This window comes from Canis lupus, chromosome 15 (genome assembly GCF_011100685.1).
Source record: "Canis lupus familiaris isolate Mischka breed German Shepherd chromosome 15, alternate assembly UU_Cfam_GSD_1.0, whole genome shotgun sequence".
Taxonomy (NCBI): Eukaryota; Metazoa; Chordata; class Mammalia; order Carnivora; family Canidae; genus Canis; species Canis lupus.
In genome coordinates, this window is record NC_049236.1 from 16330186 (window position 1) to 16348128 (window position 17943).

Here is a 17943-nt window from a genome sequence, read left to right on the forward strand (position 1 = left end):
CAGTACCAACTAGTGGCTCTTGCTACACTACGTAAGCAAACTCTGCGCCAACTGCCAGGCATTGCTGTCCAGGGAGACGCCTGGAACAACGTGTCTTAGCTCATCCTCTCCATTTCACAGGGGAGGAAACTGAGGCTCAGCACACTGCTTTTGGCAAAGTCTCCTTTATCTAGTATTGGAACCCAGGTCTGTCCCCTCAGGGAGGGAATAAGGGACCCAGGTTGGTGTCTGCAGCCCAGGAACACAGCAGCAGAGTAGGGCTGCCCAAACCAGCGGTCCAAGGAGCGTCCCTGGAGGAAGGACTACCCCCTAGACCTCCAGTTCCAAGGATCAGGACCGGGGCCTTACCCAGCTGTGCCCAGAGTCCCTAGAGGCACCGCTCCAAAGGGAATGGAATTTGCTCTGGCTTCTCCCCGGGGGCAACGCAGGCGCAGAAGCCCAGGGGCCTGGAGGGCCAGCTCCAGCCCCAGCCCCCCGAAGTGCCCCAGGTCTTCTGGCTTCACTCCAGCCTAGTCCGAAGTGGGCAAGGACAACTGCTTCCTCCAAGGGCCCCAGGCGGCGGGCAGCAAGGCCAGGGCGAAGAAGGGGGGTTCCTTTGCGGAGCCCACTCCCAGGGGTTCCTGGGGATCAATCATCCGAAAGCTGGAGAGCCTTGTAATTTTATTCCCTGGGAGGAGGAGCCTGAGAAGTCGGCCAGTGGGGTGGGGATGAAACGGGGAAGGGGGGGGAGAGCAGCCAGGGGAGCCGTTCAGGGAGGGGAGGGACTTGGCTGGGTCTCCCAAGCCTTCTCCACTCTCCAAACTTTCACCAAACTCTTGGCCCCCGCCTCCCCGAAACCAAAACACAACAAGCTCCGGAGGAGCCTCGAGCGGCGCGGCGGGGCGGGCGGACTCGCGGCGGCTCTGAGCCTCGGGAGGCTGATGCAACTTTCCCTTTAAGAAAGCCACCTGGGCGCACCGCGGTGCGGACCCAGCGCCCGGCCGGGGGCTGCAGCATGGTAAGGGGCTCGGGGAGGGCCGCGCCGAGCCCGCGCCGCTGTCCGTCCTGCCGTCCGCCTGGGTTCGGTGGCTCCGCGGGGCTAAGCCCCGGGAGCAGCGGGCAGCAGTGTGTGTGCGTGTGTCTGTGTGTGCGATCGCGCTTGCAGGCGGGCATCCGTGGGGGAGAGTGTGGGCGCACGCACGAGGGTGTCTGTCTCGCCGCAGAGATCGGGGTAGGTGCGCGCGTCTGGGTGTCACCGCTGTCACCAAGGAGCTCCAGCGGGCGAGACCGGGGGGGGGGGGGCGCGCTCACGAAGCGGGGGGGCGCTGCGTGCCGACGCCGGGGCGGTCGGGGGCGGCGGGCGCGGGGCTGTGCGGGCAGCGCGGGAGCCGAGCCGCCCCGGTCCGTCTGGGGCGCCAGCGGGTCTGCGCGCCGGGGGCCTGCGGCCGGCTCTGCGCCCCCCTGCGGGCTCCCGCTCCGCCCGTCCGCGCCCCGCAGGCCCCGCCGCCGATCTGGCCCCTCCGGCCGGCCTGCCTCCCTTCCCGCCCGCCCACCCGCCCGCCGGGTCCGGGTTCCCGCGCGCCCGCGGGTGCCGGGGAGCCGCGCAGGGGTCCCGGCGCCTCGGGATCTCTGTCCGCGCCCCCCCCCCGGCCCCCGCGTTGGGCAGGGACTGCGGCCGTGGAGTTCCTTGGGGGCGGCTACTCCGGGGAAAATCCGCGCCCTCCCTGCCCAGCCTCCACTCGGGCGCGTGCGGGGCGGGCCCGGGCGGCCACAGGTGAGGCCGGGGGCCCGCAGCCGGGCGCGCACCCCCAGCCGGCGCCCCGCACCCCGCAGCCGCGGCGGGCGCTGGAAGGCGGCGGGGCCCGCGCGGGCCGGGAGGGGGCTGGCGGGGCGGGCCGGGAGGGGCCGGAGCCGGCCTGGGGGCGGGGCGAGGGGGCGGGGACCTCGGCGCCCGGTACTTTTCCACCGCTGGGGCCGGGGGCGGGGCCGCCGCCTCCACACCAGCTGAGAGGCCCACACGTGGCGGCTGATGTAACACCGCCCCCAACACCTCGCACCTCGATTAAAGCGGGCGCACCCCGCTTCGAGGAACCGGGGTGCGACGGGCGGCGCCGCAGCTCCAAAGGCGACCGCGCCCCTGCCGGCCGGCGGGGGCCTCCTCGCGGTCCGCCGGCTGCTTCTTAAAGGAGCCGCGCCCCCTTTCGGGCCTGCTCCCCGCAGGCCACGCCCCCTCGCCGCTCACTCTTAAAGGAGCCGCGTCCCCGGCTCTGACAGCTCCAAGCACAAAGCACGGCTCTATTTCTATGCTGGAACAAGCTTGAGGCTGCGGTTGCTAGAAGATAAAGGCTGGGGTGGAAGTGGGGGATCCGGGGGGGGGGCCGGGGAGTGGAAAAGGAAAGAAGGACGTGAGAAGTCCAGAGTGAGGGTGCATCGGAAGGTTGGAGAATAGTGGGTGAGGGAACTGGTTCTAGGAAGGGACCAATGGGCGGCACTGAGCATGCCCGAGTGTTTCCAAGGACCGCAGAGAAAACGCCCCCTTACTCGGCCTACACTGCGACTGCGGCGGTGCCCGCTCAGTGCCAGCCCCGGGGACAGAGAAGAATCACACGTTTGCCCTGGAAGAGCTCTCCAGGGCGTGGGGAGCCAGATCTGGGCACCGATGACCATGCCGCAACACTGTATGTGACGGGCGTGTTAATCAGATGTACTCAGCGTGCTTTGGGGGTACGGGGGAAAGGTGACAGCAATTGGAGGAGGAAGGTAGGCTTCTTGAAGAGAATGCCATTGGGACGTGGCATTGAAGCTGGGTAGGATATGTACAGATGGAAATGGGGGCAAGGATGCTCAAGGAAGAGGGAGCCTCCTGCACAAACGCGGAGGCAAGAAGCCCTGGGAATGCTGGAGAGTCCCGCATGGCCACAGGTGGCTGCAGGTAGCTGACCTGGGCTCCAGGCAAAACTAGAAGCCCTCCCCTGCTCCCACAGCCCCTCCACTCCCTCGGTCACAGTGAAAAGAGTGTATGCTTCCTCCCCTCTCTTTCTTCTTAACTGTGAGGTCCTTTTTTTTTTTTTTTTTTTAACTGTGAGGTCCTTGAAGACAGGGGAAGAGCCTGTCACCTTTCCATTCCCAGAGAGGACCCCAGGGCTTGGCTCAGATGGACCCTTACAATTGACTGACAGCCCCGTTTGGGAGAAGGAAGGACAGAGCAATGAGAGGGTAGAGGTAGTGGGGGTCCTGCGCATCCCCTCTCACCATCCACCCTTGAGCAGCTCACAGGCCAGCTCACGCCCAGCTGGCCCTCTCCTCACTCCAAACCTGTTGCACCCCCACACTCCTGTCCTTGGGCCTGGCCCTGGCTTCTTCCTGTTGCACCAGCAGAAACCAGACACCCCTGTTTGTCCCTCACCTCTCGTGCAGCTCATCATGGAGTCCTGCCAGTGTTGCCTTCTCTATTTTTCTCAGGTCTGTATACCTCTCCCCATCCTATGGCCACCTTCCCGGTCTCTACCTTCTCCTCCCCGGCCTGGCCTCTTCCTGACTGACTTTTTTTCCACTAACCCCTCCCTCCTTTCTCCTTTCTCCACACTGTGTCCTTTCTCCACACTGTGTCTAGGGTGATGTTTTTAAAATGTGCATTCCACCAGTTGCTCCTGCCAGGTACAATTCTGCCTTAAAGCCTTTGATCACGGCCATTGCCCTCAGGATAAAAACCAAAATCCAGGTCCCAAAGGCCCTGACCCTGCTTATCTGTCCACCTTCATCTTTGGTCACTTTCTCCCTGGTGATCTGAATCCAGCCTCAGGGTCTTTGCACATACTACTTCATTTGCTTGGATCTCCCTTCCTGTTCTCTTCCTCACTATTGCCACTTTGCCTAGAGTAGTCCCTCTGACCCTATAACATTGCTTCCTCAGGAAAGCCCTCTGTGGCTATCAGACAAGGCCAGGTCCCCCTGCTCTAGACTCTCATAGAAGGATCTTTCTCCTTCACACCCTTTATCTCAGTCTTTGATTGTCTGCCTCTGAGTCATGAGTTTCCCCCAGCCTGTAAGATGCAGGAGGGCAGAGACCAATGACTTCTTGCTGCCCAGCACCGGTCTGGCCCAGAGCAAGCCTGAAATAAATATTTGTGGAATAAATGAATTGTGGCCAGCCTTAAATGCCTGCTAAACAATCTAGGCCATGTCCTGTTGTCTGTGGAGAACAATGAGGGGGAATTGGGGCCTTAGGGCTTTGGGAAAATTAATGGACTGGGAGGTGGGGACTTGCAGGGGAGTCCAAAATAAAGCAGAAACTTCAGAATTTACAAAGGAAGGGTTACTAGCCCCATCTTCCAGATTAAGTAAACTGAGGATCGGAGAAGTTAAGTAACTTGCTTGAAGTCACATACAGAGTGAGCGGCAGAAGCAGAATTCCAGGCCAGGCCTACCAGAGCCCAGAGCCCAAGCTCTCTGTCATGTGCTGAACCCACAGCTTGCCAGTGGTAGTCCGTATGGGGACCACTTTTGTTTTTGTGTTTTTTTTTTAAAGATTTTATTTATTTATTCATGATAGACACACAGAGAGAGAGGCAGAGACACAGGCAGAGGGAGAAGCAGGCTCCATGCACCGGGAGCCCGACGTGGGATTCGATCCCGGGTCTCCAGGATCGCGCCCTGGGTCAAAGGCAGGCGCTAAACCGCTGCGCCACCCAGGGATCCCATGGGGACCACTTTTGAACGGTTGGATGGGGCCATTTAACAGAAATGGCAGAGGCAGGAGAGGCAGCAAAGCTTTATACCCAACTCATTCGTTCTCCTGGAGGCCACCACCAGGCAGTCTTTGGGTCACTAACCAGTAAACGCTTTAAGCACAAGGACTGTATTTGCAGTAAGTGTTCAGGGATAACCTGAGTGAGAACACTGTGGAGCCTAAGTCCCTGGGCAGAGTGCCCTCAGTTTACTTACCTAACCAGGGGGCATAACAGTGACCAACCCACGAGGTGGCTCTTAATAATGCCATCTGCTGTTATTACTGTTTGTTGGCTGAAGAGGGACAGCTTTGGGGAAGTCACATGGAGAGTTTACGGCTTAGGGAGAGGTGTAGTGAGTGAAGACAAGACTGTGATCTTCTAAGGGAACACAAACCCCCCCTTTTGGTCTCCTGGGCTGCCCCCAGGAGACCAAAACCATGCACAGGGACCTCTTTAGGAGGACCCCTTTGAGAGGCAGAGAGGCCAACCTGGATGAGTGACAAAAGGGAAATGGTTACAGGTCACATCTGCGCCTGCCTCTGCCCCGGGGAGAGGGACCCTGAGTGGCCAGGGCCAAGTCCTAAGGAAGCCAAGGGCTGATTTTCATAGGCGAGGTGCTCCTTCCTGGTCTCTTCTGGCCTTCTACAACCTTCCTGGGCCTAGAGGAGAGAGGCGGCCCTTTACAGGAGGCCATGGGTGGGGCAGAGTGGCACAGAACAGCCTTTGGAGTAGAGTCTGCTCCCTGGGAGGGGAGAGAAGGCCTCAGAAGCCGAGCCCAGTCCCTCCAGGGACCAGGCACAATGGAAGTTAAACAACCTTGTCCACCGAATGCAGGGTTTCCCTCCCATGAGAGAATTCTTTGAGGCTCCCTGAAGGTGGAATTCTCTCCTGAGGCCTGTCAAAAACTACCCTCTATTCCATCTGGGTCTCACATTAAACCTGGATACACCAGCTTGGCCGCGCAGCCACTCCTTCCATTTGTCTGCTGCCTTCTCCAGCTCGGCAGGCCCACACTGCATCTCAGAAGCTTCCCACAAGATCTCTGGCTGACCTGGACCATCATTCCAGGACCTCAGTCTTACCCATTGCCCTTCGATTCAAGTCAAGCAAGACTTCCTGAAAGCACGTACGGGGCAAGGTGCAGGCGTAGAGGGTAAATGAAACACGGACCCAACCCTCAACCCGCAGACTCATGGTTGATGGACATAAGCAAATAAGTCTTGAATGAGTTGATAAGGACACTAGTAGAAATCTGCCAAAAAAAGAAAGGAGGAAGCAATTTGTTCACGCCAGCTGGGGAGAGTGCCAGGAAAGGCCACAGAGAAGAGGTGACACTTAAGCATGGTCCTAAAGGATTTGCAGAACTTTACAGGGTGAGCCAGAGGGAAGATGTTGCTGGCAGGGGACAGCCTGAGCCAATGGAAGGGGGGCAGTCCCGTGCACGGTGTGTTTGGTGTTCATAGGGCTTATGGTCCAGGTTAGTGATATAACAACATGTCCAGATGCCCTGGAGCCCAAGCCGAGCAGCGCCAGGATGAGAAAGCACTGTCCTGGCTGCCCGGCTGGGGTGACGATGGGGAGCGTGCACTGACCCCAACGGACTCCCCTTCAGGAGAAAGGTTGAAGCCATCCACACAGACGATGAAGGAATTGGACTCTGTCCCAGTTCTGTGTTCATTTTTTAATCTTTTATAGAATTGGGCATCTGGAGAGTCAAAAATAGACCTTTGCCCATTGGGACAGGAAGCCTGGAGACCAAGGGATCCAGGGGAAGGGTTGGAAGAAGGGCTATGAGGGAGCTGATTGAGGGGCATCCAAAGAGGACAAAGATGGGAAAGCGCCTGGCAGAGGGTGGGCTGGCCTGGGTGGGGCAGGAGCCTGGCAGGGACTGTCCTGGAGCACCCTGAGGGCCACACCTGGCCTGCCCTCACCTTCCCCGGCCAGGTTCCCACCCCGCTTCTCTGCTCTCTCTACAGCTCTTGAGATCTGTGGTCTGAAAGGTGCTGGAAGCGGAGCCTGTGAGTGCAGTCCAGGACTCCAGAGTCCCCCAGCCTGCTGCTGCTATGGTAGGAAAAGGTGCCAAAGGGATGCTGGTGAGTACAGGAACCAGACTGCAGGGAGGAAGGGGGGGATGGTGAGCACCGCCCCTCTGAGGCCTTCTGCCAGCTGCTTGCCGTGGTAGGAGGGCCTAGGAGGCTTCTTGGGGCCCTGAGTCTGGCTCTGCCCGGGCTCCTGAGTGCTGGGGCTGTCCCAGGCCCCAGGCAGGCAGCCCCTTGCCCAACAGGTTAGATGGTGCTGCAGCTTGGAGCCCAGAACGGGGCAGAGTCTGCTCCAGAGCCCACAGACGCCACAGGGGCAGGAGCACACTCCCCATCCCCAACACAAGAGATGCTCGGGAGAGGCTGCAACTGGTCCTGCTGGGAGGCCAGTAGGACCCAGGGTTGGCACCCTGGCACCCCCCTGCACCCCATGCTCTGCTTGCAGCAGGAGGCATTCAGTACTTGCTAATCAAGGGGTCTCCAAACCTGTCTGGTTCTCCTCTACTTCCCTGGTTCCTTCTCACTCTGAAAAGTAACAACATTTCCTCCTCTGAGGCCTCAGAAAACTTCCCTCTCCCCCTTCCCCAAGCCATGGCCCTTCCTTTGCCCGCTGCCCCGGAGCACAGGAGAGTTGGTAGAGAGGCACCGTGAGGAGCAGAGGGCAAGAGCCGGGCCTGGTCAGGGCTTGAAGGAGGAAGACTCCCTGACGGACAGAGCGGGTTGGCACTGGAAGCAGGAACCGGGACAAAGATGTCAGATCCTATCCCAAGAGCAGTGGTTGTATTTCTTCTCTTGGGATCTTGCCTCAGGGACAGGCTAGGCCGGGCAGCTGTCAGGGGAGGAAGCCAGTGACCACACAGCCCTTGCCTGGGCACTCTCTTGCCCACATCAATTCCTTCTGTTGTATTTCTCATTCTGTTAAGGATTGTTTGGGCCGGGGTCTCTGCTGAGCTCCCCCACCCCCTAAATAGGCCCCGTCTCTCACCAAGGATTTCTGGAACTCAGAGTACTTGGTCCAAAGGAATGGTTTGGGAGAGGGAGATGGGAGGTTTTGCTCCAGGGTAAGGACCCCCTGTCCCGCCCCGTCCTGAACTTGTAGCATTCCGCCCCTCAGGCCTGCTCTGGCCCAGCTCCTACCTGGTTGGAACGAGCCCGAGTGAGCCAAGCTTCGGGAAGTATTCCTGAGCCAACCTGAACTCCGAGTGCTCATAAATGGGCAGAGGTAGACATCCCATGACCTGAACACTTGCTAGAGGTGATGCCGCAACACAGCCAAAAATGGGCTCCCTGTTCCCAGGGGAGGCTGGGAATCGCCACGGGCCTGTCGTCCGGGGAAGCAGGGTGTGGCTCTGCCCACGCGTGGAGAGTCCGAGCCCCATGAAACCCAAGAAACCCCCCGAGTATTCCCTGGCTGCTCTTCTTCCTCGGGAGCGACCCGGGAAGGACTGGCACAGGCAAGCGGCCGAGGTGGGGAGCATGGGGGCCACCGGGGGAGCGTGAATCACGAGGTCCGGTGACCGGCCGGGGCTCCGCTTCCCGGACTTGGGCTCTGCGGGGCCAGCCTGTGTGCGGAAGGCAGCGCTGCCTTGGGACGCGCGTTCCCAGCCCCAGGATGTGCCTAAAGATAGCCGGGGCTTGGTTTCCTCCGTGCCCTCTGCCCTTTGGCTTCTGCCCGCCACTGCTTGTTTGAGGCCCATAACATCTGTCCCTTGGGCCCCCCCCCCCCCCCAGTGGTTGCTGGAGATTCTATTCCTGCCTCTTTCTCGGTTCTGCTGATGACCTTGGGCTACTCTATTCTCCGGCCCCAGTTTGGAGCTGGAGCCACCTCCATTCAGTGCTCGTCTCTAGGAAACGGGCTCAGAGGAGCGCTAGCCCTCCTGGCTAACCTAGGCAGCTGAGCCAGCACTTTGTGAGGTGCCTGTGCCCCCCTAAAGGCAAAGCGCTGAGGACACTCCTTTCAGACATGCCCTTCTCGGGATCCCTGGGTGGCGCAGCGGTTTAGCGCCTGCCTTTGGCCCAGGGCACGATCCTGGAGACCCGGGATCAAATCCCACGTCGGGCTCCCGGTGCATGGAGCCTGCTTCTCCCTCTGCCTGTGTCTCTGCCTCTCTCTCTCTCTCTGTGTGACTATCAAAAAAAAAAAAAAAAAAAAGATATGCTCTTCTCTCCGTGCCACGGTGGGGGCAGAAGAGAGGGTACTGAGGGCCAGGCATGTAAGCCATGCGGACAGTCTGGGGCCTGTGGCTTCTTTGGCCATTTGTGCCCTGTTTTGTGGGTAGTGGACCGCTAGCCCCTGCCCTGGGCTGCCCCCTGCTCCCCGGGCTCTCTTGAGCATCCCCAGACACCCTGCATCCATCTCAGAGCTCTTGCCCTGCTCTTCATGTGGCAGGCACCCCATGGAGAAGTGAGCCCCTTTGCAGCACGTGCCCAGGCCCACATGCCCGCTGCACGTGTCCCTCCCTCCATGCCGGCCCAGATGGTCTCTGCCAGGCCAGCTCAGCTGCCTCCCTCACGCCTCAGCAGCTCCTAGGACAGGGCCATGCAAGAACCCAGCTGGCCGGGGTGCCTCCAAGCCTGGGAGCAGCTGGGATGCTGGGGGGCACCAGGGGTGGGTGGGGTGATACTTCTCTACACGTGTGGGGTGGGGCTGCCTGAGGCTCGGAGGCCAGGGCGCTGGAGGAGAGGAGCCCAGGGCCGGAGAGCCCCACTGGGTCAGCTTTAACCACACGGCCTCACAGCAAGGTCACAGGCTGGCTGATTCAGTCCCCTTCCCATGCCCGCTCCCCACTGGCAACAGAGTCTGGGGCAACAGAGGCCTTGGTGAGCCTCACTGGCCTCTCCCCATATCTTTGAGGACTCTGGTTGCTTCTGCCGTTGGGAAACCTTGTGATGAATAAGAGCGGAGTCACCTGGGCTAGGGCCCTGAGCACCAGAGCATCTAAATCATCCCAGAAGGCTTTGCAAGCACCACAGGCCACCCCAGGCTGCCCCACCCTGACCTGTTGTATTACGCTCTGATAGGAGGATGTGTACCCTCCTCTTATCTGCACCATCCATTGCAGGGCCTGGCACACAGTGGGTGCTCACCCAGCCCACATCCTGGCAAGTGGCAAGTGCTCAACTAGTATGGGCTTGGCCATACTGGGAGCTCACCAAGCACAGGGTTTGGCACACACTGGGCGCTTCGCAGGTGAAGAGCCTGTCGACTATCAGGCACTCACCTAGCACAAGCCCCAGCACATGAGAAGTGCTCAACTAGTGCAGACTTGCACACGTTGGGCACTCCCTTAGTGTAGAGCCTGTCACACATCGGGCACTGGTCTATCACAGGGCCAGGCAAACAGCGGGTGCTCACCCAGCTCCAGGCTGGGGATTCACTGGGTCTTCACCTGGCACAGAATTTGGCACATGTCGGCTGCTCATCTAGTGCAGGACCTAGCACACCGCAGGGGCTCACTAGCATTGGGCTGATACAAAGTGGGTGCCGTCTTAACACGAGCCCAGCACACTCAGACTTTACGCACAGTGGGCACTCTGCTAACTCAGGTCCCCGCACCCTGCGGGAGCTTTCCAAACCCCAGTCCTGGTAGTACAGTGGGTGCTTTCCTAGCACGGAGTCTGGCACACAGCAGATTCTCTCCTAGCTCAGGGACCAGCACACAGTGGGCACTCTCGCTGTATAAGGCCTAGCACAGAAGAGGGGCTCCCTCAGCTGGGACAGCCTGAGCAATGACCTAGGTGACCAGCCAGGTGATTGGAGATGCACTACTACACCCTCCCAGTGAAAGGGACAATATCTAGATCCAGAGAAGGCCCAGCATTCTCAGACCTCCTCTCTGGACCTGAGACTGTGCCCTCCCTTCCCCTTTGGTCCCCATCCCCTCCTCACCTTCCCTGGAGCGCACCTGCTCAGTTCTGTGCCCTCACCTCCCTTCACTCAGCTTCCCTGCAGGCCCCACCCGCCTTGGTCCTAGCTCAGCAGGACCTCCCCCTCTGGAGCCACAGGGCACAACAAAGCAACTAGATTCCTTGCCCCTCTGGAGGCATGCTCACTCTTATTAAGAAAAGTCAGAGGCGGGGGCTCGGGGAGTCGGCCTCCCAGAGTGGGGCTAGAGCAGCTGGATCCCACTAATGAGGCCTCATTACGGCCAGGGCCCAGCTGGGCTGCTGCCGCCTCCTGTCCCCATGGCCAGAGCCAGAGAAAGCCGTCCAGCCAGGGCTGCCTGTTCTGGGCACCCTGCCCAGGCCAGGGCAGTCAGAGCCCAGAGCCCACCCTGGGTGGAAGTGAGCATTTGGGCATCATGGGTGACTGGGCCTTCCTGAAGCCAGTGGCCCAGCCAGGGCCTTGGCCCACAGTCTGTGCTCGCAGGAAGTCAGCGGAGCGTGTCTGGGGACCTGGCTGCATGAAGCTGGCCCGGTGAGAGGCTGAGTCAGTGGGGTCTGAGACCATTCCTAGGAGACTTGCTTGGGCCAAGGCTGATCTCCGTCTACCTCCCAAAATGAGGATGATAATGTATCTACGTCAAGGCATTTGGGGGGGAGGATTAAATGAATTAATATGCATAAAGTGTTTAGGACAGTGTCTGGCTCATAGTAAGTACTTAATATGTATTATTAATATGTATTACTATTACTGCTGATTCTCACTAAAGTCGATGACGGGTGATACCCTTATTTGAGAGACGAAGAAACTAAGACCAGACACGTTATGTGATTTGTCTAAAGCTTACATGGTGAGAAACTGGCAGTGCTGGGGTTTAAACCAGGCCTATCTGACTCTAGAGCCTGTGCCTTTTTTTTTTTTTTTAAGTCATCCTAAAAAAAAAAAAAAGCCATCCTGCCATGTTCCTTTTGAGGTCATCATACTTAACCAAACTCACAGAAAAGCAAGCTTTACATCAGAATTCATGCATGCTTCCCATTGGTGGATGCTTACTAAGACTCTACCACGTACCAGGGCCTCCACCAATCTATTAATTTCCGGAATATTCATGCCCACCTTCCTGACCGCTGGTCTGTGGTATCTCAGCACCTGCTGGAGACCCGACTGGTGAGCAGGGCCTCGGAGAAGTGGGACTGGATGGGTCTGAGCGCCATCTCGCCCCAGTTATGGTGACACCTGCTGGTCCGAACCCAGCCCTGGGCCATGCAGTACAGATCTCCAGGGGTCCTTATTCCATGGCTGCGCCTCTGCCATCTGTGGTGACTCCGTGGTGACTGCTCTCTTAGCTTGTGCCATCTTTCTTAGGCCAGGTGACAGTGCCATTCACCAGGCCAGGGCTTTCTTGCATGGTCAGCCACATTCTTCGGTGAGGACACTCCATCATCGTGGCTGGCTGAGGCTCTCCAGCTCTTGTGAGGGGGCCGGGGACAGTTCCAGGGCCCACCGTCCCCCTGCCCGCACCTCTCTGAGCAGTCGAGGATGCTTTGGTGTTGCCCTGTGGACTCTGCCCCCACCCTCTTCCTGTCCTGTCTCATGTCTGGTGCCCAATGGCACCCAACCACCCTACCAGGAGCCCACCAAGTGCGAGGCCCGTGAGCTCAGAAGCATCTGGGCCCCGAGGCCGCTCACTCTCTTCCGCGCTCGCTCTGCCTCACTCTGTGGTTGTGAGTCTGTGTGTGTGTGTGTGTGTGCTCTGTTCCAGTAACTTGCTGGGAACAAGGGAAAAACACAACAAACCCCACGCCTCACTGTAGCTTGGAGCACCCGCGCTGGGCTGCATGGGGCCGGGCCGGAGGGGGAGGGCCGGGGAGGGGTAGGCAGAGCTTCGGGAGGAGACGAGGTGAAAGTAATTGTCGCTGGCCGCCACTGGGAGAGGCAGGGGATGCGTCAGTGTCGCCGGGAGCTGGCAGAGGTGTGAATGAGCAGCGGGGACACGCGCTCCGCTCTGGGTGCTCATCCTGGGATGGCCTCGGCTCGTGGACCTGTGGCCCCCTCCTCCCCAGAGCAGGTCAGTCACCTTCCAGAACGTTGAGCCCCCTCCCTGGAGCCAGGCGGTCCCGGAGGCTGGGCTGGGGGGTGGGGAGAGGGGCTGAGTGGTCTGTGCCAGGGAGGGGCAGGGCCGGCCAGCCAGGGAGACGGACACCAGCAGAAGTGACCCAGAAAGTCGCAACTGTGCGAAGGAGCGCAGGAAGAGTTAGCTGTGTGGTGGGGGCCTGGGGGAAGAGAGTGGGGGGGGTGAGGGCTCCCCCAGCCCAAGGACCTGCTGAGAATCTGCTCTGTGTATCAAAGCTGCATTGTCCCAGCTCCCGGGGAGACGGGCCGGAGGTGCCCAGGAATTGTACTAATCAATACAGCCCCATTGTCCGTGCCACGGCAGTTACTCCTATGGGGAGAGTGAGTGAGGGGGCAGGGGGACGTGGTACATGGACTGGGCAGGCACGGTGGGGGAACAGGATGGGATGGGGGTCTCAGCTGGGAGGACAGAGACCCCAGACGACGTTCAGCAGTGTCCGCGGCAAGTGCTCGGACGGGGTGGGCACCAGTGGGGCCTCTTCCCTAGAAGCTGGGGATGTGGAAGGATGTCGGGGACCACGGGGCTGAGGACAGCAAGCAAGGGTGAGGGGACAGGGGAAGCCATCCTCCCCACTCTGTAGAGCATCCCGATTTGACCTTCCGAAGGCAGGAGAAGGAATGTCCTCTGGGGAGACATGGGTTGGGTCTGGGAGAAGCATTATGCAGGGCTGCCCTCAAACCTCAGAACTGCCAGGGTCACAAACCGAAGCCACTTCCCCGAGTGCCAGCCCCACTGCCAACTGACTGGGGTAGAGGCTGCCCACAGCTGCTGCAGAGTGAGGCAGGGCTGCCGGGCTTCTCCAGGGCAGAGGCAGGGCCCACCCGGCGCTCCCCATCACTGCTCCCCAGGGCCTGGAGCAGAGCCTGGCATGCCTGGGGGTGCCTCCTCGGTCTCCTCTCCATGGTGTTGGCAGGTCTCTCTGCACCAACTAGGGCTCTGGATGAAACAGCACAGGGCACGCCCTTGCCTCTCGCACCTGCTACGTGAAGGTTTGGACTCCTAACAGGTGCCCAGAGCCTGCTCTGAAGTTTTCCTTGAGGCAAGAGGCGCTAAGAGCCCCTGGGTACTGCTCGGGCCTAGGGCGGACTTTCCCATGGTCTCGCTCCTCCACCTCTGGCTCCTGACTCTTTCCCATATCTGGATAAGCGAGGCCAGATGAAGGACGGAGGGCTCAGGGGGCTACCTAAGGGCCAGCCTGGCTCCCGGGGAGACAACTCGGGGGAGCAAGAATGTAGGGGTGCGAGGAGGTCGTGAGGTCTTTTGAGGCAGCCACAATTTACTGTAATGGCTCTTCTGCCTCAATTCCCCGATGGGGCTCAGAGAAAGTTGCCAGTGATCTGGATTTGGCTCAAGGTCAGTCTGGGGTGTGGGGTCTTGTCTGTCCTCCTCCATAAAGTTTGTCTTGGCTGGGACTTCATCCCATGAGCAAACCCTGGGGTTGCAGAGTCCTGAACAAGAGGCCTGCTGGATCCCAGTGGGGCCTGCCCCCTAGCCGGGGCAGCCCCAGGATTCTTCATCGTCCACCGAGAGCAGGAGGAGGGAGCTCACAATTCACGAAAATATCCAGTGGCCACTGGTCTTGGGAGGGCGGGAGTCAGGAACCAGAGGAGAGCCGGAGCCGGAGCCGCCGGAGCCGGAGCCGGGGCTAGAAATCCGGGCTCTCTCTGAGTCTGGGCACAGGAAAGGAGGGGGTGCCTCCTGCGGTGCTGGTTACCTGGGGAGGGGGCTTTGCAGCTTTGTTTCCTCTGTACTCTCCAGCGCAGGCTCCCGTTTTTTGGTGATAAGCTTATAATGCTTTTATAATTAGAGGAAAAACAATAACTTTTTTTTTAACGATAACATTTTTAAAAGGCATTTGGAAAGTTAGTGGGAACTAATGGAGGCCACAGGAAAGAGTCGGAAGTAGGAAAATCCCAGGCAAGCAGAACCACAGATCAAATCAGTAGGCCTGCTGAGGTTGTCCAGCCTGTGACTGATTTCACAGTCAAGGACACGGCGTTGCAGGGAGTGGAAATGACTTGCCCGGAGTCGCTGGGGGCGCGGGCTCTAGAATGCAGGGGTTCTCATGCCCAGCGCAGGATCCCGCCCGGCCAAGCTCAAGGTGTGCTTGGGGGGGATCTGGGTTCTGGCCTCGTAGCTGAACACCCCTCATCCCCCCACCCCAGGAGCTTATCCAGAGCAGGGAATAAGCAAGCCCAGTTCAGGGCAACGTAAAGGACTCCTGAGATTGCTCCCTAGGGCTCACCCGGCTAGGCGGGCGGGGTGGGAGGTCACCAGTGCTTGTGTGGGCCTGGCCTCCTGCCCCAAAGACTTCTCCTGAGGGGAAGGAGCATCTGTGCCTTGCTGGTCTTGTGGGAGGGGCTTATGCATGTGTGTGTGGGGGGGGGGGCGGGGGCGTCATGAGGGTGATCAGCCAGCTGCCCCCCTCAACCAAGGAAAGAAAACCCCAGAGCCTGCATTCTAGCCCCTTGGGGAGTGCAGGCACAGGGCAGGGCCGTCCCTGTCCTGGAGAGCACCGCCGGTGGCTGTGGAGTCACAGGTGAGGGTGGGCGCTCTCCGGGGAGCCCGGGGAGGAGGCACCAGGCCACCGTGGTTTTATTCGTCACCGAGGTGTGAGCAGGGGAGGAAGGGAGAGCAGCGAGGGGCAGAGTGGAGGAGGATGGGTGACGGGCAGGAGAGGCCTGGAGCCCGGCCAGTCGGCAGGGCAGAGCTGGGTGAGCCAGACGGGCCGCCAGTCTGGGGGAAGCTGCGAGCACAAAGGGGTTCTTTCGTGGGCACCTGAGAGCCGACGTCCACACAGGGACAGATCTTATGGGTGACACGTGTGTCTACCCAGCAGATCAAGAAAATGAGAGGCTTAGGCTGGGGAAGAGGATGCAAGGAAAACATCTCAGGCAGGACGGCGGGAAAGGGCTCGCCAGCTGTGGGTCTGGCTGCCCAGGAAGGCGGCGCAGGAAGTGCCCGGCGGAGGGCAGAGAGGGGCACTGGAGCCCCCAGACGCCCTGCAGAGCATTTGGGGCTCCTTTCCGCTTGAGTACCTGGAGCAAGGTGGGGTCACTCTGTCCTCTGCAGGGGGCCCGGCCCTTCCCTTCCAAGTGCTGGGACTGAAGTCGGAGCCCAGCCGTGGCTCCCAGGGTCACCCAGCCGCCGCTGTGGGAGTCGGCCCCCCAGTGCTGAGATGCAGGCTGGGGAGCCAGAGCCAGTGCTGCTTCCGCTGGGCGCTTCTCCCGCTGGCTGAGTGTCCAGCTCACCCTGCACCCTTCCCCGAGAGCCCCGTCGCCACCTCTCCGTCCGCAGGCCTCTGTCCCAGGGCTCCCACCTTCCCTGAGTTGTGGGGTGTGGCCCAGTGGCCCAAGCGGTCAGCGCAAGCCCAGCGGTGTGCCACTCGGTAACTGGGCCCCTGAGGACTCAAGTGGCCGCCTGCGGTGTGGGGCTGGGGGAGTCCCCACCCTCAGTGCCCCCCTCGATGCCAGGGAAGGAGCAGACCTCAGAAATCCGACTTTGGTGCTGCTCCACTTGGTTGGGGGCCCAGGGCCAGGACAGAAGCCCCAGATTTCAAGCCTTGGGGACTTCGGTCCCTGCAAGGAGCCTTGCCTTTGCCCTGCCCAGGAAACCATCCTGGATGGTTGGGTGTCTCTTTGACAGCTGGAAGCACTGCTTCATGACCCCACCCATGTTCTCTGCAGCTGTCACAGTCTCCCATTGTGCCCCTAAGTAAACAAGCCTTGGACAGAATAAAACTATTATTGTAAGGTCAACATATAGGAGCCCTATTTGGCCGGGATTTGTTTGGGAATGCAGAGACTGCCCCAAGCAGGCCTCACACCCTCTGAAAAAATGCCCCCTTGGACCGTGTAGAATTGCTAGGTTTGTCCCAGAGAAGGTGGTGACAACCTGCAGCAAGATTCTGTATGGGCCTGTCCCAGGGGGCACCCGGGGCTGTGAGCCACCCTCTCCCAGGGCCAGACTGGGCCTCAAGCCCCTTGGTCAGGGAAGCCTTCCTGACCTCACCCTGCGTGCCCCTGCCCCTCCACCTGGCCTCCCTCCGTATTCTTATGACTCGAGAACCTCTGCTTTGTGGTCACTTTGCAGCTGTGATATAAAAATCCTGTATTTATTTCATTGGTGGCCTGCTGCTCCCCTAGATTTTGAGCTGCGGGTGCACAGGGGTGTCTGTTTAGTTCACTGCTGGATTTCCAACGCCTGAGGCAGGGCCGGGCGCGCAGCAGGTGTTCCTAAATCCCCATGCTTGCATGAATGAACGTATGCAGCCTCTTTCAGCCTGTCAGTTTGCTCTGGGAGCTCCTTGATGCGGACCAGACCACTGGACACTGCTCTTGGGCCTGCGCCCCGAAACCTCCCCAGAGGGCGTGACGGTCGGTGTCTCCTCTGGGCAATGCCTGACTGGGTGTGCAGGATGGTTGCTTCACAAGGGTGGCTGTGCGTAGTGCCACGGCACATGGCTAGAGCCTCCACTGGGCCCTGGTGCCTCCTGTGTCTGCATTCCCAAATGGGCCTTTCTGGAAGGGTCTCAATGAAGCCATTCCTCTCCTCTGCATTTGTTGGGTCAGTGTCAGGATCCGACAACATTTCGAAGCACCAGACCTCTTTGTTCATTGGCCAGTGTGACTGCTGTCCTTGAGTATGTCTCTTTCAAGCTAAGGGTCGGTGTCACTTCAGCAACGTCCCTCAGAAACCATGCTGCTCCGTCCCTCATCCTGGTGTCCTCCAGGGACCCCTGTCCGTTTCTCTCAAGGGAAGAACCATCTCTAAGAGGCTGTCCCTGTCACTCCAGGACTCTGTGCTTCTCTCTTGGTGATTCTCAGGGTCCCCATGTGTCTGAGTGAGGACCCCCCACCCCCACCCCTCAGGCTCTCACTCAGGGTGGCTTGAGGGCCATGGCATGGGAAAGGGGCACAGTTACACTTATTTTTTTTTTAAGATTTTATTTATTTATTCATGAGAGACACAGGGAGAGAGGCAGAGACATAGATAGGGGGAGAAGCAGGCTCCCTGAGGGAAGCCCGATGTGGGACTCGATCTCAGGACCCCGGGATCACGACCTGAGCCAAAGGCAGATGCTCAGCTGCTGAGCCACCCAGGTGTCCCCAGTTACACTTATAAAGGGACTTGCCGAGCCAGTTCCAACTGTGGGATTGGGGTTCAAACGGGGCTGTC

General features: G+C 59.7%; 1 protein-coding gene across 8 annotated transcripts in view; it reads left to right on the forward strand.

Moving 5' to 3' along the window:
• The first annotated feature begins 763 nt into the window (after window positions 1-763).
• The window catches only part of SLC6A9 (solute carrier family 6 member 9), a 32367-nt gene continuing 15187 nt past the window's right edge, over window positions 764-17943 (forward strand). For 2 of the 8 annotated variants that reach the window (XM_038558317.1, XM_038558320.1), the window contains exons 1-2: window positions 764-997; window positions 6686-6802. In XM_038558317.1, coding sequence (XP_038414245.1) covers window positions 6773-6802 — 30 coding nt within the window. In that variant the 5' untranslated portion in view covers window positions 764-997; window positions 6686-6772. Of the gene's footprint in view, window positions 998-2507; window positions 2740-6685; window positions 6803-12511; window positions 12700-17943 lie in introns of those variants that run through there. The other 6 variants (XM_038558316.1, XM_038558324.1, XM_038558318.1 and 3 more) reach the window with 5 other exon arrangements.